This window comes from Danio rerio, chromosome 16 (genome assembly GCF_052040795.2).
Source record: "Danio rerio strain M-AB ecotype USA chromosome 16, GRCz13ab, whole genome shotgun sequence".
Taxonomy (NCBI): domain Eukaryota; kingdom Metazoa; phylum Chordata; class Actinopteri; order Cypriniformes; family Danionidae; genus Danio; species Danio rerio.
This window is the reverse complement of record NC_141036.1, coordinates 44,391,853-44,414,285: the sequence shown is the minus strand read 5'-3', so window position 1 is coordinate 44,414,285 and position 22,433 is coordinate 44,391,853. Positions and strand designations below refer to the sequence as shown.

The 22,433-nt window shown below is 36.6% G+C and overlaps 1 protein-coding gene across 1 annotated transcript in view; it reads right to left on the bottom strand.

Moving 5' to 3' along the window:
- Positions 1-1,940: 1,940 nt before the first annotated feature.
- Positions 1,941-22,433, bottom strand: part of emc2 (ER membrane protein complex subunit 2) — a 67,443-nt gene continuing 46,950 nt past the window's right edge. The window contains 2 exon segments of the mRNA NM_213544.1: positions 1,941-2,527; positions 20,587-20,691. Coding sequence (NP_998709.1) covers positions 2,441-2,527; positions 20,587-20,691 — 192 coding nt within the window. The 3' untranslated portion in view covers positions 1,941-2,440.

Below are 22,433 nucleotides of genomic sequence, written 5' to 3'. Positions count from 1 at the left end.
TCAGTAGCTTAATTGGAGTTTACCTGTGGTAAATTCAGTTGATTAGACATGATTTGAAAAGGCATACACCTATCTATATAAGGTCCCAGGGTTGACAGTGCATGTTAAAGCACAAACCAAGTATGAAGACAAAGGAATTGTCTGTAGACCTCCGAGACAGGATTGTCTCGAGGCACAAGGCTGGGGAAGGTTACAGAAATTTTTTGCTGCTCTGGAAGTTCCAATGAGCTTAGTGGCCTCCATCATCCGTAATTCGAAGATGTTTGGAACCACCAGGACTCTTCCTAGAGCTGGCCGGCCATCTAAGCTAAGTGATCATGGAGAAGGGCCTTAGTCAGGGAGGTGATCAATAACCTGATGGTCACTCTGTCTGAGCTCCAGCATTCTTCTGTTGAGAGAAGAGAACCTTACAGAAGGACAACCAACTGTGCAGCAATCCATCAATCAGGCCTGTATGGTAGATTGGCCAGACGGAAGCCACTCCTCGCCTGGAATTTGCCAATCTGAAGGACTCTCAGACCAAATTCTAAATTCTCTGCTCTGATGAGACTAAAATTTAACTCTGTGGAGTGAATGCCAGGCTTTACAATTGGAGAAAACCAGGCACAGCTCATCACCAGGCTAATACCATCCCAACAGTGAAGCATGGCGGTGGCAGCATCATGCTGTGGGGATGTTTTTCAGCAGCAGGAACTGGTGACTAGTCAGGATACAGGGAAAGATGAATGTAGCAATATATAGAGACACCGCTGTACACCGTCACTTCCCATCCCACCTGATAGAGCTTGAGAGGTACTGCAAAGAAAAATGGGCAAAAATTCCCAAAGACAGGTGTGCCAAGCTTGTGGCATCATATTCAAAAAGACATGAGGCTGTATTTTGCTGCCAAAGGTGCATCTACAAAGTATTGAGCAAAGGCTGTAAATACTTCTGTACATGTGATTTTTCAGTTTTTAAATTTTTAATAAATTTGCAACAATTTCAAAAAAACTTTTTTTGTTTTACATTGTCATTATGGGGTATTGTGTGTAGAAGTTTAAGGAAATAAATTAATTCATTTTGAAATAAGGCTGTAACATAAAAAATGTGGAAAAAGTGAAGATCTATCAATACTTTTCGGATGCACTGTAGTCCTTGGATCTACAAAAGAGAAAACTGATTAAGACATTTATAGAGTTAGTAAAAAAAATCCAGAATCTATTTTGCTAAGAAGGAACCAGATTCTTAGCTCATCTTCCAGATGCTTGATTAAAAAGAACAAGCCCAAGCATTCCCAGAAAACAGGACAAGAAAAAGAAACGACTCTTGGATATAAATGCACTAAAGAGATAATTGATCGACCCACCAAAAACATTGATATGGTTAGACAAACTGCAATTTTTCCCCAAGAGAAGAAACAAGATCCTTATTTGATCCTCAAGTTGGGCAATTAAAAAAGACAAGCCAAAACCTTCCCAGCAAACAGAATGAGAAAAATAAATGATCGTTGTACGCCAATCCATGAGATGATCAATGAAAACCTACCAAAACATTGGTACGGTTAGTCAAAAAAGGCAGTCCCTTATTTTGCTAACATACTGCTGATTCTCCAGCAGGAGGATCGACAAGACAAGCCAAATAATCACTAGAAAACACTGAGGAAAAAGAAAATTCAATGCTCAAGGCTTATTTTGCTAAAGCAGAAACCAATTTGTTGTTGCTTTTCTAGCTGAATGATCAATTTGTAGTGAATGCTGTATTACTTCACGGGGTCAATACTCATATTGCTGTAGATCAACTGCTGTAGATCCCTGATATCGATAAAAATTTCCCATTTTCCACATGGGAGACAGAAAAACGCTTTGAAACTAATGTGTGCAGGTTTACAATAAACAGACTAGCCCATATATTCTAAGAAAACAAGACAAGAAGATCAAGGAAAACCCACCAAACCATTAATATTGTTAGTCAAAAAATGCAGTCCTTTATTTTGCTAAGAAAAAACAGATACGCCATGACATCAGATTTTTTGTTGCATGTACAGTTAGCACATTTCCATCATCTCATTTCCATTTACTCTCTAACCAAACCCTTTTAAACTACAAAAACTCCATCTAGAACTCGATCTAGAAACATTAGCTGGATTATCCTTTTTACGCTCACTTTTCCATCGCAGACCAATCTGATTCCACCAAGTGACCCACTGATAAGCTCTAAATAATAATAATAAATATAGAAGTGCTTGTGGCTGACTCAAGAACTCAAGTGTGGAATGGTTTGGGTGTCTGAAGCCTACCAGAAGAACTCGAAACAATATAAAGGAGGATGAACTGATACTGAAATGTTGGGTTGGGTGGTCTGGTCTGTGGGTGGTGGTAGTGGTGGACTCTAGTGAGCAGGGAGAGCTGCCATGGTGTTGTGGTGACAGAGGTTGGAGGAAGGAGGGAGGCAGAGCTGAGGTTTAAGACATGGTGATCTGCAGGGACTCCAACATTTCCTCCACCGCCTTCACCGAGCATTTGTTCTCCTTCTTCCCACGGCCGGCCATCTAGGAGAAACAGAATGAGAGAGAGAGAGGGGTTGATGAAAGGACACCGTTCCGTTTACAATGTTTTTGGATGTATTATGTTTTAACACAAACATTGTGGTGCGTCAGACTCCATAAAATGCTTACGCTAAAAGACAAGTATTTGTGACTGATTCCCATATCTTCTTTGCACGAGCTGCATTCATAAAACTAATCGGACTGTTTCTAAGAGAGTGAGGAGTACGTAACGACCACAACTACAAATCCTTGAACCTTAAAGGGTCATGAAACACCAAAACACATTTTTTGAGATGTTGACAGTCATATGTGTGTCCCACGCTTCTAAAAACACTATTAAGACACTTATATTTCATAAAAAAAAGTGAAAATTGGTTGTTTTTGTGTATTTTTGAGCAAATTTGTTCTTCTGGTTTGAAAAGAAATTTTGAAGCAATGGCACGGAGATTAGATCCTTGTGTAGATTCCTGCTTGGAGACTGAATGTCTTCACTAGCGAGTACAACATGACATCTTTGAGCTTTTAGCATTTAGAATCAATCAGCGCACTCTATTGTGTATGAGGTGCAATTTCATTAATATGCATGACAGCTTCGAAGTTTTACCTGTTACAGTGTTTAGACGGCAATGAGACGCCACATTGTGAGAGCGCAGCTGGATCCACGTGTGCATTACAGTGGTCTGCTAACACGTTACAAACATTTGTAAGGGACATCTTTTACCCGAGAGCTTTTCGCATCTGGTAATGGTGAAATCTGGATTTCCCAGTCCTCACCTTTTAAAAAAGACACGGTTCCAGTTTGTGTTTATTGTCCTGTTTCTGCAGATTTTCTCAAGTGTGTGATCAATATTCTTTGTTTATGTTTCTTCAGCGGAAAAGTTAGATAGTATCATCAGCAGTACTCTTTCAGTTTTTAAAGACATACCTTTGTCAAAAATATTAAGTTACAAAGTTTACTGTACGTTTATGTCACTACAGTATTATCTACTAAAAGATTCGCTGTAAATGCTGCTCTCCGAATATAAACAGGTAAACACCTAAAACTATTTCCGTCGTGTAGGATTTGCCACATTTTGTGATAGGATAGACAACACAGACATGGCTTTCTGATATTATATTCTGCACCTACTATTCAGGCCCTTAAAAAGGACCCCAATTTGCTCACAGTACAGTTCTCCAACATTCTTTACAAGCAAAGAAATTATGTTTGAAATATCTGATCATCCTGTAAACATTGATTTTATAAATTTCTACAGATGGGAAGTTGACTTATAGGCAGTTTTCTTGTAAAACAATTTTTGAAGTACAAAAAAAAGTTGTAAATGTTATTTGAAGTGTGATGTTTAGGAAAATATAAGGTTCAGTAACTTGATCAATTCTTTCACTGTTTTTTCTCACTTTTTTAACTGTATCATAAAAATGTCCTATGTTGTTACATAGCAAAAATTAAGAAAACAACTATTAATATTATACAAATAGCATGAGACTAATTATTTTTCCTAACATGCTATTTATTTTATATGAAATTACGAATCTCTTTTTTCACAATGACTTGTTGGACATTTTAAAGGGCACCTATTTTACCCCTTTTTCAAGATTTAAGATATGGGTTTTGTGTCTCCAGAGTGTGTCTGAAAAGTTTCAGCTCAAAACACACCTTCCACATTATACCTTTTAGAATATTAAAATCTTCTACTTTGAACAAAATGTAGCTGTTTTTGTTGCCTGTGACTTTAATGCTAGTTCTCCTCGCCCACCGTTCCCATGTGCCTGTCAGAGTGTGTCTTAATCTCCGCCTCGGCTGCGTCAGATAAACAGCACAGTGACAGGCATAAAAGAAGCAGATCTCATGTAACGTTTGTGAGAAATACTATAGTAAGAACTTTCCCTATGATTATTTGATGTATTTGTTGTGGAGTTAATTCAAGCTTTTCTGCAATGCTGAGTCACACACAATGTCGTTACAAAATTCATGCACACACACGTGTTTAACTGTTTCACGGTTGTATGGATATTTGTTATGTTAATGTTGAAAATATACCTAACTTTATGTCCACAAACCGGGTTTGAAGCGTCTTCTTTTAAAATTGTACTGATATGCAGCTGTGGTGATGAATTACAGCAAATTAACCATCTTTAACTTACTTTATTACAAACATGCACTGTTTTAAAAACGTTTTAAAATTGTAAAACTCATTCTTGACCACATTTGATGATTGATCACACCGAGCCAAACAAATCTTTTAATATCAGTTGCTTTGCGCACTTCCTGTCTTATTGATATGATTATTCGCATTACTTCGGACACATGTTATTACACGGCTGTCAAACAATTCTGTGGGAGGGTAAACTGCACTTTTACATCACGTTGTGGTGGGCCTCAAAATGGGAGGGATTTGGATCCTATTTTAACATCAGGAAATTGAAAAATAGACACTTATTGTGTTTATATCACCCCAATTATGACTGTGAACAGACTATATATACACACAGTTCTGTCCAAACAGCTTCAAAAATATGATTTTCATCATAGGTCCCTATAAGTAAACAGGCGTGTCACACTAAAGGACAATAATATATAAAAAGGTTAAGGTGTTTCTAAAACAAAAATCTGACACAAAAAATTGAACAGGCACACATGATGGGTTTGGGTCTTGGGTCAGATGATCTTGATTGGGCTCCTTTAACAAATTAAAGGTGTCCATGCCATTTTAAAATGAGCATATAGTGTCACACCAGAGGACATGGATTTTTAGTGAGTAAATGTATCAAGTTCCTATGTTTTTAGAAATAGTCCTATGATTTTAGAGGTATTTATTAATGATTTAATAATTTTCTATTGAATTTTTAAGAACTGTCATTTATTGAACTATGCTTGAGACAGTCACATTTCGCTCAAATTTTGCTCAAAAATGTAAAGAAATTTAATAATATATCAGTTTTTATGACAAGAGGTCTATGAAAGACAAATAAATTATTAACCATTTACAGCATTTTAAATGATGACAATGCTAATTACATAGATTTTTTTTTATCATGTGACTTAAAATGCATCATCAAGTCAACAACCCATATACTGTCTGTCTCTTCTGAAAAAACCATACTAATATTGATGGCTTTTATTGTAATCCACAAGTCTTTGCCTACAAACTTGCTCTCCAGAATTAGAATGTCCCTCAAAAATAATTTGAATGGCGATGACGCCATTGCCCGTACGAGTACGAGTAATTGAGATGCCGCCGCAGGTTTCTTTGCCTCTCTCCTTGTTTGCCCTATGGGAGTAAAAGGATTGGAGGAATACTACAGTCTAATGAGTCACCAACTTACACGCTCACTCACAAAGACCCATTAGCCGACAGCCCCCATGGCCAAGCATACTTACTCACACGCTCTTGCCGCATCCGCGGTGACTCATCTGCTAAGCGTCCCTCTGCCTCGCTCAAACTGGACAAATTGAGCATATCGGCCAAAGCTCACTTCTCTATCCTCCCCTCCAGCAATTGACATAATAAACCAATCCACTATCCATTAAAGCCTGGGCTCTACGCTTCTCCTCATTAGTCACGTCTGACGTCTGCAACATATCCTGATCACCACAGCATCCTGATAACCACAGCATCTCTCTACCAGAAGCTGCAGATACGCAAGGTGTTTTGGAGGAAATTAAGAGGTCAGTGTTTGGCTGGTTATCATAAGTGGCCATAGCTGGTATATCCTGTAAATGTGCTAAAATAAAACTATTTATATGATGAGATAGATATATAGACACACATACAATAGTCCTGAACACTATACCTACCTGCTTTGTTGGACTAAGACTTTTGCACAACATATAATCAATCAGTCTTTTTATTAAAACAAACACAGAAAATATAGGAAACATGTACAAAAATATAACAACAGCAAAACATTTGTTGAACTCTTTTGTTCTAATTGTCCTGAAATTTTCTGAAATAATGTGCTGTGTAATATTAGAGTTGTCCTTTAGGTTTAGACTGTCGTGTCTGATCTTTTCTGTCCAGGTGATCTTATGCGGCCTCTATAATGTTCAGGTCTGGACTCTGTGGAGGCCATTTCATGACTGTCTAGGATTCATCAGCAGTTTTCTTACTCCAAATAGGATTTCACTACAATTAGCGGATCATTATCATGCTTAAAATGTAAACTCTTACCACTGAAGTCCTTTCCAGAAGGAATAACATATTGGATTAAAACCTATCTGTACTTTTCAACATTCACAATTCCATCAATTCAGACAATATTGCTATAAACGCTGGTAGAAATGCAGCTCAAACCAGGACAAACAAACTCCCTACAACATTGTCTTTCACGTCTTAACAAATTAACCAAAATAATTCAAGCTCTAACCTAACCTAACTCATATACTAACAAACCATACACCAACTGAAAGACCATGTATTCACTCCTGAATAAATCTCAATTAAAAAAAAATGGACAAATTGACAATCATGCCTGGTTTTGTGGTAAAGGATCACATATATCCATTATACTATCAGTAAAACAACAGATTCAATGTTGGCCTAAAGCTTTTGCAAAGTACTGTACATAGACATACAGTATAACTGTCTAGCACATTGAAATTGATGCTGATGATACATTTGAGCACTGTTGCCAGGCAACTTTGGAAAATTATGGGAAAATCAGACGAGACACAGGATAATCTTTTAGGGCTAGTAGTAGATAAGTAACACCACTCTGCAAAATTTCCAGGCAACATTAACAGTAATAAATATTAAGATTGATGAGATCGTTCTCGCGCCTCTGTATTTGAAGTGTTAAAAATTACTTGTGTTTTTATTACACAACATTGACTACAATACACTACAAGCACTGTTATTTTCAATTACACCAGCTATAAATCACTGTTTAGAACATCTACTGGTTACAACCATGTAAATGCAATAGCAGAAACTGAAATCTGATGCCAATTATAAACAAAAAGTGACAAAACCCACCAACTCCAGTCATCGTTGAAGGATCAAATCTAGCCTTTCACTTGGCGACCTTTTTAAACACAAACAAGCAGCAGATCCTATACACATCTATTTTCCTTACTCTGAAACTGCTGCGCACATGCTTACAATAAACAGATGTTGATCAATCTTGAGTGTGAAAGCAAATACAGTTATAGTTAGAAGTGTGAATGAGCCTTAACAACTGTCACTGAGATAAATGGAAATGCTAAAAGACAGCTTTGTCCTGGTATTCCAGACCTCCTCAGAGGAAACATCTGTACTGTAATGGACTCTAGCAGAAAAAAATGAACCAGCCATCCTGGTGAACTCATTGGGTAAACAGGCAAATAATAAAAAAACGAGAAAATAGCTCACAAAGCATGTTTGAGAGAGCATGGCAGTGCCGTTTCTGGGCTTGGCAGTGCTTATCCCTGCTATAATTCACGAGTCCCGTTGGACATGTACATATACAGAGAGACAAATGTTATTTTCTTACTGGGAAACATCGCTAGATTAATAGAGCTGATATGTGGTCCAAGTGCCAGGCTGCCGTTCCCAGCATTCTCACAAAATCCCCACATTATTGTGCAAGTGTGCTGTGTGGTTTCTCCTGAACGATGGATTCCATCACATTTTGGACAAAAGTCAAGGGCATCTACAAAAGGACGAGTCAAAGTCCACAAATATCATGCATTTCAATCAGACATGAGGCTGGGCGATATGACAAATCTCACAAGTAATCTTACAGTTTATCTAGATAACAATATATATTACTATATAATGCCATTTCTGCACATTCAATAAAAAGTTATTCATTCGTGATCATTTTTCTCACTTTATTTAGATCCTCAGGGCAAATGTTTGATCAAAAAAATGTAAAAATATAAAATAAATATTAATAAAATCTAAAACAAAATTGTTTGATTAGAGGTCCAACATAAAAATACAACATATAAATATCACTAAACAAAATGCAAAATGGAAACATACTTTCAAGACTGCAACTTCCTAATGTCACAATGACTTCATTCATATTTCTGCCTGTATTACCATAACACGTAATATTGCACTCATATAAATTATTAGGGGTGTCAAAATGTATTGTTTGATGCGGACAAAGACGATTTAGCACCGTTTTAATGTTTCCTGACATACTTAGGTGAGGGAGATGCTCTTTGAGCAGGTAAAATTAAAGGTTTTGTTGAATCGAATCAATGACATGATAATCGTAATCAGACCAACAGTGAGACCAACAAGATTCACACCCCTATAAATTATGAAAAATATTTTTTGACCTCAAAAAATCAATGATAGACCATAATGAACTTTTTATTTTGTCCATATGATATACAAGACAAAAGTCTTATTGTCAATTCCAGTTGTAAGAGTAACAAATAATAACATGACTTCTAGTTGATCATTTAGAAAAGTGGCAGAAGGTAGAATTTTCTGATAAATCATTTGTTGAACTGCATCCCAATCATCACAAATCCTGCAGAAGACCTGATGGAACCCGCATGGACCCAAGATTCTCACAGAAATCAGTCAAGTTTGGTGAAAAAAAAATCATGGTTTGGTGGTCACGTTCTGTATGACCACCAATGGCAACTGGATGCCAACATCAACAGATGAGGTAAAGACATTTGTGCTGCTCATTGCCTTAAAAATCAGAGGAGAGGGCGAATTCTTCATCAGAATAGCGCTCCTTCTCATACTTCAGCCTCCACATCAAAGTTCCTATAAGCAAAGGTCAAGGTGCTTCAGGATTGGCCAGCCCAGTCACCATTTATGAACATTATTGAGCATGTCTGGGGTAGGATAGAGAATGAATCTTAAGAATCCTGCAAGAACTCTTTCTTTGCCGTTCCAGATGATTTTAAAATAAGTTGTTTGAGTCATTGCAGAGATCATGGGAGTCATACACAATATGTATGACTCCCATTATTAATTCTTTTTCCACTACACTATGACTTTAAATTCTATACTGTACATTATTTCTGTTAAGTGACAAGATTAAAGCATAATCATATTTTATTTTGGTAAAATAAGCGTAATCTAGAGGCCTTTGCCGTTCATATAAGCCATTTCTGATACCCAATGATCAACCAGAAGTCAAGCTATTATTTGTTATTCTAAAACTTGTATAGGCGTCAAAACTTTTGTCAGGTAGTGTATATCGTCATATTGCACAGCCCTAATCAGACATAAACATGCTGAATCAATGCCAATGTTTGCACTGATCTTGATCAACACACGACTGAGTAATTGTGATTACTCACTCAAGAAATTAAACAGCATGAGTGTGCATTATTATGATTGTAAGTGTTAGATGATCACTCTCATGTCTCTCAGTCAGCTGTGAGTGAAAGCTATGGCATTACACATCAAAATCTCAGTGCTTCACTCTAATCACTCAGTGCGGTGAGTCATACGTCTGTATGACTATTATGAAACGTGGACTGACTCAGGCCTGACAGCCACTGTGAATTATTAGCTCTATATTGAGAGAGAAGGATGAAGTTAATGCATTTATGCTCAAAGTCAAAGACAGAAAGCACTAAGAAGAAACAAAGTAAGTGGAGTTAGAGAATGTGCCATCAAATTCAATTCAAACTGTCGTCTGAAAACATCAACCGCAGCTAGAAAGTAGGGCCGGAAATTAATTTTTTTTAATTCAGATTAAAATTTTAAAATGATTTATGTTTTTTTTTAATGTGGAATCATGATTTTTAATAAAAAAATATTAAATACACCAATGACAGAATGAGAAGCTAATGTCCGACTATATTATACCACATTAACCTCTCACGTGCAAGTGAAGGAAAGTAACTGGTAAATATTGCCTTACATCATGATGAGACATCATGTGACGTCAGGATGACCTTGTGTCAAAGAAAGAAAGGAAGTAACATTTCCTCTGTGGAAATCGTTCGGATTTAAGAGGTCAGACATCGAACAAAGTTCATCATATACAAAACATGACAAAAATCCATTATAAAAGAACAATCACATGTGACTTATTAACATGCTTTAAATTTGCATGAGGTTACTACAGTTAAAAATTTTGCTGGTGGTGAATTTGCTTGACCTTTTGATTGAATGGCAGAATATTCACTTCATTTAATTAAAAAAAAAAAAGAGTTTTTTTCACATTTATTGACACCTTGTTGTCCAATTATTTGGCATGCCCACCAAGCATACAACAGATGGGTTTTCAAGTCAGCTATAGAGTATTTTACTTCGATCATGTTGTTGTAATTTGTTTTTAATTGACTAGTTAGGATGCTTTCACACCTGCCTTATTTAGTTCAGTTGAATCGCACTAGAGTTTGTTTTCCCTCTTGGTTAGTTTGGGCAGGTGTGAACATAGCAATCATACTCGAGTGCCCACCAAAAGGGAACCAAAAAAGCAGACTTTCAAACGAACCCTGGAGCGGTTCGATTGTGGTGAGAACATGATCCGAACTAAAAAAGACCCAACCACAAAAAATTTACAACGCCTTTTTGAACTAATCCAGCTGTTCGATGCGCTGTGCTTTATGGAATGTGGAGGAAAAATATTTGTCGACAACGCTTTACCAACAATTTTAAACAGAAAGAGAGAGAGAGGGAAAAACATTACTTGATGGATCGTTGGTAATATTTCCGGAAGATGACCATGTCGCAGTTTAGCAAAATTAATTTACGCCTCCTCCTAAAGTGACTTAAGATGTGCCTTTGCTGTTTGCAGCCACGCTTCACTCTTGAAATGTATAGTTTGTCTAAAGTGATGTATACAAACTATATAGTATACCAAGGATACAATCAGCCAGCGCAGTCGTCCCTCCATAGTAAAAAGCGGACATATTGCCGGATGCTTTATTTCTGTTACTTTTATTTCCATTGGCATTTTCCCGCACGTTAATTCTGACCAATCGAAAAGCAGTTTAGGAAATACATTTATTAACATGTGGCCAATGAATGATGTGGATTTTGTCACATGACTGCATTTTGGTTCTTTTCAACTGGTTCGGACCAAAGCAATCAGTGTGGTGTGAAAAGGACCCAAAGACAACAGAAAATGCTACAATTTATCATGTTGCCCTTGGTCCAGACCAAATGGACTGAACCACAGATGTGAAAGCACCCTACCACATAAAAATCTAAATCAAAATAGTAAATCGGTCAAAAACACAGGCGAAATATAATTTTTTTCCATATTGCCCAGCCCTACTAGAAAATACCTGTTTCAAACCACCAATTTGTATGCACAATTTGGATATGCACATAAAAAATGGTTGATGGAAGTGCCAAGATGCGCATAAAATCTTGAAAATGTGCATAAAACCATATGCGCATAACTGAGTAGGATATACTTTTCATTTTAAGACAAAATGAGCACAAACTACAATGAAAACGGTTTCACCAAACAAATTCCAGAAAGCGAGTAAAAAAAAAAAAAGTAATGTGATTTTGTTATAAGAGATCACGTGATGATAAAAATGCATGTGAATGGACAAACCAGCAGGCTGAGCACATTGTAAAACAGCTGAAATTTAGTCTTGGTCATTCTAAATTGCCCAACTAATTCAGTAATAGTGTTAATGTATTACTAATTGCCTCCAGAATAGTCACGAGGGTCTGTGCTCCACGTCTCATGCCTTCAAACACCACCATGCATGCACTGCATGTCGACATATGTCTTTTGAGGCACAAATAATTTCTTAAAAAAAGAAAAGATTCACACAGCTTCTTCTATTTCAGCACATTCCATTTTTATTTTTGATATTTGGTGCCAGTTAATCAGAAGTGACGATTTTGTTCTCTTTGACTCATTGGATGGAAACATTTCTTTATTCACACGTCTTTTATGTGATATTTCAGTTTTTTGCTAAAATTTAGTTCACATTTTTGGATGGATACATAGCCAGTGGCTTGCCTCGACTAGTTAATGAGGGTATGCTAACCACCAGAGGTTAGAGGCACCGTTAACCTCCAAAGGACCTCATCAATCAAAGCTACTCTGCTAAAGGGTGACTCGAATACTCTTTGAAAGACCTCAGAAGTTCTTCAAAGCAACGAGTACAACAGGTGATGTTGACCTCTCAGTACAACTAAAGTACTTTCAGGTACAGTGAATAAGGTTAAGGATAAATGACTTATTCTAAACAGCCTTAGGTTAATTCTTACGTGCATATTCACCATATCTATGTCGTTGGAGGACACACCATGGTTTTCACATGGTATTTCAAGCACTGAGACACTTTCTGAAACCAACTTCAAAGTCTCTTACTCATCTTGTCACTAGACATCTGCAACTCATATTAGCACTGCACAATACTGGGGAAATAAACTAGACATTGCGATATTTCGATTTTCTGTGATATTGCAATATGAATATATTTTCACAAGAAGATTTGAATAACTATTTCAAAATAATTTATAGTTATTTATTAATTAAAATGATTTTTTAAAGTGAGCAGATCTCATTTAATAACAATATAATAAGCAAATCACAAGCATAGATGATTACAACAGAATAAAGATCCTATTTGAATATTGATATTGATTTATGGTTTTGAGGTACAGAAACTCATAACCAGTGTTAAGGAAAGTTACTTTTGAAAGTAATGCATTACAATATTGAGTTAATTCCCAAAAAAGTAACTAGTTGCATTACAATGCGTTACCCCCAACGCTGCTTATAACACTAGTCTTCATTGTATAAGTAATTAAATGCAATAAATCTTTGTTACACTTTGCTACAAATGATACAATTTCTTGCGCTCAAATCGTTTAATTTGCTTGAAGTTGTACACAGTGACAGTCATTAAAACCACAACCAAATGAAAATCTTTAACTCCATTAGTATTAAACTTTGCAATGACTCCACAAATCACACGTGTTCTGAACTGCAGTTCTTGGTTAATAGTAAACTCAACTTGACATTGCAGATTTACAAAATGCGATATCAACAACACTGGCTCATTCTAAAAACGTACCTCTATATACATTTCTGGAGAGCGCCAAATATGTCCCAGAAGCTTTTTTTTTTTTTTGCAGTTTTTGTTTTCTCGAACCCACCAGGGGCCGCTGTGTATGCTTTTTGAGATCTCAAATTTCTCTCTTACCATTTGCGTGTCCTGTTCTCATGTAAATCCACCAGAGGCCGCTGTCAACTGACTGATCGATCAACTGACCCACCCTTCTCTAAAACCAACCGATAGTGTTACCAAAAGCACCAACTGTCCAGCGTCCAGCCACTTACCTGAACCCAACCGATATTTTTAAAAAGCAATAAGAAAAGCCCTTGCCTGATTTTACTCTTAATCTCACCCTGTTATTAACTTATTTTATTTTTAGGCTTCTGTTTTTGTCTTACCTGCTTTCTGGAACTGTTCTTAGTCGAACTCGAACCCCGTCGTCAAGGTCAACTGTGTCTAAAGTCCGCCAACATACATGGCAAGCTAACTGGACAAACTGATAACAGCGGGAAAGCCGTTCATATGGAGATAAGCAGTCGGCTGGTAGGCGCGAAAAAGAACGGTGTCATACCACCCCATAGCATTCGGTTTAAAGTCAAAATGCAGCCATGCATACTTCTGGCTACATAATTCGCAATTTTAAGAAATGTATATAGGGGTACATTTTCAGAATGAACAGACTGTTGGGTAATGTTGAAACAATGTTACAGGCCAAACTTATATCTTTATCTTTGACATTAAAGTTTTCAATAATAAATAAAAATACTGTCATCCTTTTACCCTCATGTTGTTCCCAACCGTTGTGTAACGTTGTGTAAGTCAAGATATTCTGAAAAAAGATTTTGTCCACACAATGAGAGTGTGTACATGCATGTTCTTACCCCAATTATGCCTAATAAGACAACCAATGCACGTGGTCATGTAAATGCATTAACCTTTATCAGAGTAAGGTCACAGAAATGGCTTAAGAACAAACCAATCACAGGTCAATTTCAGCCCCTTACTTCAATTTCACCCAGCATGTAAATGCATAAACCTACCTTCTGTCGATTTACTGACGTGCGCAAGTGTGATATGTGAAAAGAATGTGTCTTTAATGCTGATTTAAATGCATCTATTATATAAACATTATACGGAACTCTATATAGAATCGTATTGTAAATTTAGATGATCAGATTGAACGATTTTTTTTCTTTTCAGATGTAGAAGTGGTACAATCAAATTATTGCATCTTAAATGGATGATAATTGAGCTATAAGTTTGCCATAACTTTGAATTTGTATACTCAAATTATTGTTTTGAATAATAGTTATTAAGCGTTACTACCAGGAAAAAAAAATTATACATTTATTTGCATTACTAGATTATTGGTTTGCATGCAAACCGAGTGATTTTGTAACTGAGTGTATTGGTATGCATGTAACCTTTCCTGAAATCTATGAGGCTGAGAAAAATAATGACAGAAATGTAAAATATGACTGAATTATTCCTTTTACTACTCAACATGCGTCAAGTTTTGTGCTTCAAAGGATTTTTCCATTCCAGCAGCACAAAGTGACTATCAATCAGCCGAATCAATCAAAAAGTTTTATGTTTAAAATAAAACTATATGGGGCATGATTTCACCGTAGGAGGGACTACTAGCCATTATAATGCAGCAAAAAATAGGAACCAAGCAGCGTCACAAAGTCTTGACGCATGATGCTGCTGATGCTCTGATTAGGACAGCGTGTCAGTATGACTGCCATCCATTAGCAATGACATTCTCATGAGTAAAGTGTCTCCTGAGGCATATGGATCAGTCAATGGAGAAATCTAGCAAGATACTGAAGATGATTGCATAAAGCAAGACAGAAGGAATGAAAGGAACATTAATATCTGGTATTGGGTGGTCTGGAAATTCCAACAGAAATCTGGCCAAGTTTTATAACACCCTAAGGGTTACAGACCACAAGGTCAATAAGTTACTTTTAAAAAGAGTGGAAAACTGTTAATTCTAATATATTTCTATAAAGCATATTTAAAAAATATGGATGTATTAACATAAACTGGCCTAAAAAAACTTGCATTCATTTCAGCCTTGTGAAGATAAAAAAATATATATATTTTTCTTAAGTTAAATCTTAAGTTCAGGGCCACAATAGACTTAACGTTTGTTATATTCTGTGATAAAACAAAAATATGTATAATTATTGAAAAAATGAAATAATCACTATAAATATTAATAATCATAATAATACAAAAACAGTATGGTCAATATAATATTATATAAAATTATATAATTAATAAGTACAGTAAAAGAGTTTAATTTTTAACATGCATGGATGTGCTGTAGAATGCTGTTGGAACATTATTATAACCCTTTTAATCTTATAATTAAAGGTGCTGTATGTAAGTTTTTGACTCTTCTAAAGCATAAAAATAACATAATATGTTTGCAGATATTTATATTTTGAACCAGGCATGCAATACCAGGGCTCGAAATTGCGACCATTTTGGTTGCATATGCACCTAAAATTCTATCTCTGAGACCACAAAATATATTTGGGAGCATTTGTGTGAGTGCATAGAACTGTTGTGTGCAACCAGTTTTCACAGCATAATGTTCACCACAAGCACGGATTCGGGAGGCATTCACGCAAAATGCATCTTTGCACTTAAAACGTGAAACGCAGTGCTCAGGAATGGTTTAAAACAGTTTTTGTCAAATTGCTGCAGTAAACAAAGCCTGCAATGCTTGCCCCACATTCGCGCACTTCTTATTAGCCCACTGCTCTAGAACTGAACACAAATAGATTGGTTAATATCAGCTGTCAATCACTCAGTCAATGCCTTTTGGCTTGGGATGACAGGGAGAGCTACAACCGCGAAAATGTAAAGCGCTAAAGATGAGAATGAAAATAACACTGACAGATTTAGTTTTAGAAACCATCTAAAGTTACAAATAATGACACATCTTAGTAGTGATCGTGTGGTGAATGCTAATCCACCATCTACACTTTTCGAAAAGTGGATAAAAGACTTCCATTGGCTTCAAGTCCGCTATCAAAAGTCTGTGGGATAGAATTTTTAGGTAACTGTTTGCCACATCTAGCATGAAAGCTTCTATTTAATCCTTCATTTAATCACTAGATGCTTTCCGCCGTGCAAGTAGCAACTATATGCAAAATTTAACACCACGTACAACATCGCAAACGTGCTTGAGTAAACTAACATCGCTACTCATTAAAAGACATTACCATCAGTAATGCATAGTATTGCAAAAAAGCATAAGTGCAATATCAGACACCACCTGTGAGAACAGCATAGTTATATTGTTAACAGATTAATTCATGTCAAGTAGTGTGTGCAGGGCCGGTGAGCGGTCCGTGTATTTTTTGGTCACTCAGTTATGTTAAAAAAATATATTTTCTTGTGACAACGGGATTTCGTTGAGAAATTTTGTCGTGATAATTTCCTCATGGATGCGTAAATATATATATATATATATATATATATATATATATATATATATATATATATATATATTTTTTTTTTTTTTTTTTTTTTTGCTTGTTAGTTTGATTAGTGTTGATTTCAAATGCAATAAATATGTTTGTATAAAACTTGAAGTAACGGTGCTTATAATTGCTGTTTGCGACTAAATTTTTAAAGTTAGGAACACTGTGCTACCAAGCAAAAAGGTTAATTTCGAGCCCTGAATACCTAATTCAAAAACTGGGTGTCAAACTCACATACTGCATCTTTGAAGAAGCAATCTGCATTGAATATGATTTCGATGTAAATAGTATCACTTTTGTAAATTGAATTTGAGGTGAACAAAAAAACCTTTAAAAAGTGTTTTTTTAGAGCTCTAAGGAAAAACGAATGGGATTGGAAAGACATAAAGACAACTTTCAGCACAAACTAAACCATTTATTCTGTTCAGACTCTAGTCTTGCACCATACAGTACATTTGGAATGTATCTCTAAAAACTCTTCTTGCCCAACAACACATTAAAGCAGAAGGGGGCTCCAACTAAAAAGTGTGACAAGAGTCCTCCAACCACACAGGAAACATTCCAAATGTACACTTTTATGTGTGCATGGCCCCTGACGGCACTTTTTGCTGACTAAGGACCCGTTTATTACACTTTAAACCATCAATCCTTAAATAAGCAACATATATATTACCCTGACTGGAGTTGAGATTTCTAATAAATCTATAATATTTACATTGTGTAACATGGCAACAACATAAACTCTTTTAGTGATACCAAGCACATTGCACTTCAGTTTTTCCTCTCTTCTGCTATCATTACAGCCTCCGTTTGCAGTGGTGGTGTGCATGCTGCATATTTTCCCCTTGCTAACTCCTGAGGCCCATGTTTGGCACCGGCATGTATGCTTCATAGGGATAGTGGCGCTTTAACATGCAGACATAGAAAACAGCTGCGTAACACAATGCCAGGGCCTGTGGGCTTAAGTCAACACATTAGCTGAGCTTTGCCCAGGCACGCGTGTTCAGCAGACCCAGCGTGAAGGCATGGCATACGCTCACTGTCTGGGGATGTGCTCCACTGTCTGTTTATCAGATCGGGACAGAGGGACAGAGGAAAACAGAGCAAAAGGCAGAGTCCAGACAGATAAACTGTACTGCCAGCCGCACAGAATGAGTGGTACGTCTGGATAGAAATTATGCTTAACCACACTAAAAGAAAAGATACAGCACAACGCAGAATATAAAAATAAGTGTGACATGCATGTTTTTAATACAATGGCTTCAAGTGTTGCAATAAAGTGTGTTAAATGAAGGATTTATGCATTTATTTAATCAAAAACAGTAATACTGTTATAAATACTGTTTTCTATGTTAAATGTTTAATGTACTCTAGTCATAGCAAAGAAGCTACAACTCTGTCACAGAAATATGCGGTAATATATCTAATGAAATATTGAATATACTCATTTCTCATAATAAATGCTGAAAAACAGGACTGCTTACAATTTTGTGGATCTAAGGAGGAGAGAATAGCATTTGTTTGAAACCAAAACCTTCTGTAACATTATAAATGTATTTACTGTCACTACTGATCATTTTACTATGACCTTGCTGAAAAAAAAATATATGAAAGTATTAATTTCTTCCAGTCAAGTAAACATTTATTCAGTTAATCCACCAAATATTGGTTTGTTAACTCTTCTCAGTGACAATGTTTTATTTTAGAATAGGTAGAAATTGCTCCAGCATTTTACAGAATAAAATCAATAATGTATTTCGCTTAAACACATACTAATAAATTGTAAAGCCAGATTGTTGATCAAAGCCAGTTCATTTTAAATGAGATCAGGACTCTGTGCGGGCCAGTTAAATTCCTCTGCACCAAACCTGCTCATCCATGTTTTTTATAGACCTTGCTTTTTGCATTGCAGTCAAACTGTCCAAAATTCCTTGGTATGCTGAAGCATTAAGAGTACCATTCACTAGAACTAAGGAGCAAAGCCATATGCCTGAAGAACAACCCCACACCATAATGCAGTCAAGAAGTGCGATTTGTGCGCTGCGTTGAGCAGTGGTCCCCAACTGTTTTATCAATGCTTAACAATTTTATCATAGCCCCATAGATTGCTAAGCAACCATCAACCATTTACTCAGAGGATGAGAAGTTGACAAAACATTGCAGCAACTCTGATACTAGTTTTATTTATTAAATTAAAAAGCACTTCTGTGTTTGGCTGTTCTGTGTTTGCCTGATATAGTCTACTGAAATCTACATATTCCATACAAAGTATGAAGCTGATCGCTCAGTTCTTGTCACGTGACTTGCGGTGCGCCCGCAACATTCAAAGGTTGAAATGTTTAACTTGGTGCGCCTGAAAGTGTAAGCATGTCCTCCCAGGTCGTTTCTCATAAGTCTAGCCTCCACAGGAAATAATGAATTTGCACACGGAATAGACTCGATATGTGAACGGCCGCCGTCATTTGCAATCTACAGCTGTTGATCTTCTTGCACAAACATGCTGAATTCACCTGATTTGTTGACAAACGGGTTGCGGATAAATTAATTGGCAGTTCATGGGTCCTTCACTTTCCAAAGATGATTGTTTCTTACTTATTTTGGTAGCTTGTGGGTTAAATTTTGGCACTTGATTGATTGAGATGTAACTGAGAAATAAATAAAAAAATTTCTAAATAAAAGATCGTTCAGACTCAGATAATAAATAAAAATTAAAAACATTATGAATTCTTGTGAGGCCCGGTACCAATTGATCCCCAAACCGGTACGTGGAGTGGGAAGCACTGCTCTAGAGTACAGTGGAATTTTGCTTGACACCACTGCATACAACACTTTGTATTGCCCTTGGTGATGGAAGGTTTGCATGAAGCTGCTCGGCAATGAAAACCCATTCTATGGTTTCTTAAGCCAATTAAGATTGTCTGTAGTTACTGACTGGCAACATCTGTGCACTGTGTGTCTCAGAATACACAATGATTTTACATGGCCTACCAACTCATGGATGAGTTGTTGTTGTTCCCACTTGCTTCCATTTTGATATAATACCAATAACGATTGACGATTGACATTATTTTGCTCTTTTTTTTTGGCGATTGTATTCGAATTTCCAATTCAGTTTCCTATGGGAGAAATGACTAGGAATAATAAACCGCAGAAAATGGTCAAACTATTTGCTTTACGAACAATTGTGTTCATGACTATAGATAAAAAGTATAATAATTTAATTAGAAATTATCAGTCAGAAACATTAAAAATAAAAAATAAATGGAAGTGAATGAAACCGAAAGGCTTCAACCAAAAAGATTCCGATGGCATCGTTATACAATGGTTTGCCTATTTACCCTAACTTGCCTAATTAACCTAGTTAAGCACTTAAATTGCACTGAATACTAGTATCTCAAAAACAAATCTAGCAAAAATGTATTACTGTCAGCATGACAAAGATAAAAGAAATCAGTTATTAGAAATGAGTAATTAAAAAGTTTCTGTTTAGAAATGTGTTGAAAAATCTCTGTGTTAAACAGAAATTGTGGATTAAAATGTACAGGGGGCTAATGATTCTGACTTCAACTGTATGTGCATTAGATTTGGGGTATAATGTCCAGCTGTAATGTCCATCCTCTCACCTGATAGGCTCGGCTGATCTGAGCGGCGGCCCATGCTGCGTACTTCACATTGTCCTTCTTCACCTTTGCGCTGACTTTAGGGCTGGCAGCGATGTGACTTGCCGACTGCAGGAGAAGAGACAACAAACAAGGGTGAGATGCACCAGAGTGTTGGGGAAAGCATAAAGATTAGGGTATCACTGTTCCTGGGAAGCGTCAATAGAGAGTCATAAGATAAATACCCATCGGCTCCCACTTAAAGCCCATATAATGGAAGGGTGGCTAAACCCTGCTGGTGATGAAGGGTCTTTTTTAAAGGGTGGAAAATGTGAGAGTTTTGAGAGGTTGAGTAGTGAAGAAAAAAAAAGCCTGGGCACTGTGTTAACGCATCAGAGATAGGATAGACATTGCTGACAGGTCTGCGAGTGTCAGAAAGGCGGTGTGTGAACTGCATAGCGCAACGTGAATCATGCTCTCCAGCCGCTACAAGATCTCATTCCACAACCACAAATCCTCCATCTTTCCCTCGTTATTGCTATTAGACCCGCTTTAGCAGAGCTCGCAGAACTCCGGTCGGCTAGCATGAAAGCTCTTCCCCATGGATGTGCTGAAACTTTAACTGCACACCAATCAACCTCATCTCTGCTTCTGGCAGCAAATCCCTCAGCTTCTGGATTTTTGGGGTGTGTAAGGTTGGTGAGATGTGGCAAATGTTAGCCCATGAGGGAAAAAGTTTGGTTTTGCTTGAGTCACAGACTGTGTACATTTTTCCTTTTTTTTTTTTTTTTAGATTTTGTCATACTTTTTGTTTTTGGATTAAAATATCCATTAATTTTATAAATATTTAATAATTTATTGTTTAAATTTAGATCCACTTGTAGGTGTCAAAGCCACTTTAGCTATAATTAATATTAACTACTAATACAACTATTTTATATAAAACATATATGAAAAAATCTGTTTGAATTCAAGTTAGTATTTCCTAATTAATTTCTTTAACTTTTTCCTGATATTGTTTTAGCTCATAAAAACAAAATTCTAACAGAGAAATTTTAAATATAAAAAAAAAATGTATAGCTTACACAGCTTATGTATCAATCAGTGTTGATTTAGTATCTTTCATACATACAAAAATAGCCATTAATATCATAACATCTATAAGCGGGTGTTATTATGTACACTCAATGGCCACTTTATTAGGCATGCTCTACTAGTACTGGGTTGGACTCCCTTTTGCCTACAGAACTGCCTTAATCCTTGTGACATAGATTCAACAAGGTATTGGAAATATTACTCAGAGATTTTGGTCCATATTGACATGATACCATCATGCAGTTACGGTGCTCTATTGGATTCAGTCTGGTGACTGTCGAGGCCATTTGAGTATAGTGAACTAATTTCCTGTTAAAGAATCCAGTCTGAGATGATTCGCGCATTATGACATGGCACATTATCCTGCTGGAAGTAGCCACCAGACAAAGCAACAATACTCAGATAGGCTGTGGAGTTGTGGAGTATGATGCTCAATTGGTACTAATACCACCACCAGCCTGAAATATTGATACAAGGCAGGATGGATTCAAGCTTTCGTGCTGTTGACACCAATTTCTGACCCTACCATCCTAATGTCACAGCAGAAATCATGACTTATCAGCCCAGGAAACTTTTTCCAATCTTCTATTAACCAATTTGGGTGAGGCTCTGCAAATTGTAGCCTAAATTAAGCTGAGAGGAGAGGCACCCGGTGTGGTCTTCTACTGCTGTAGCCCATTTGCCTCAAAGTTGGACGTGTTGTGCATTCAAAGATGCTCTTCTGCATACCCCGTTTTAAACAAGTGGTTATTTGAGTTACTGTTGCCTTTCTATCA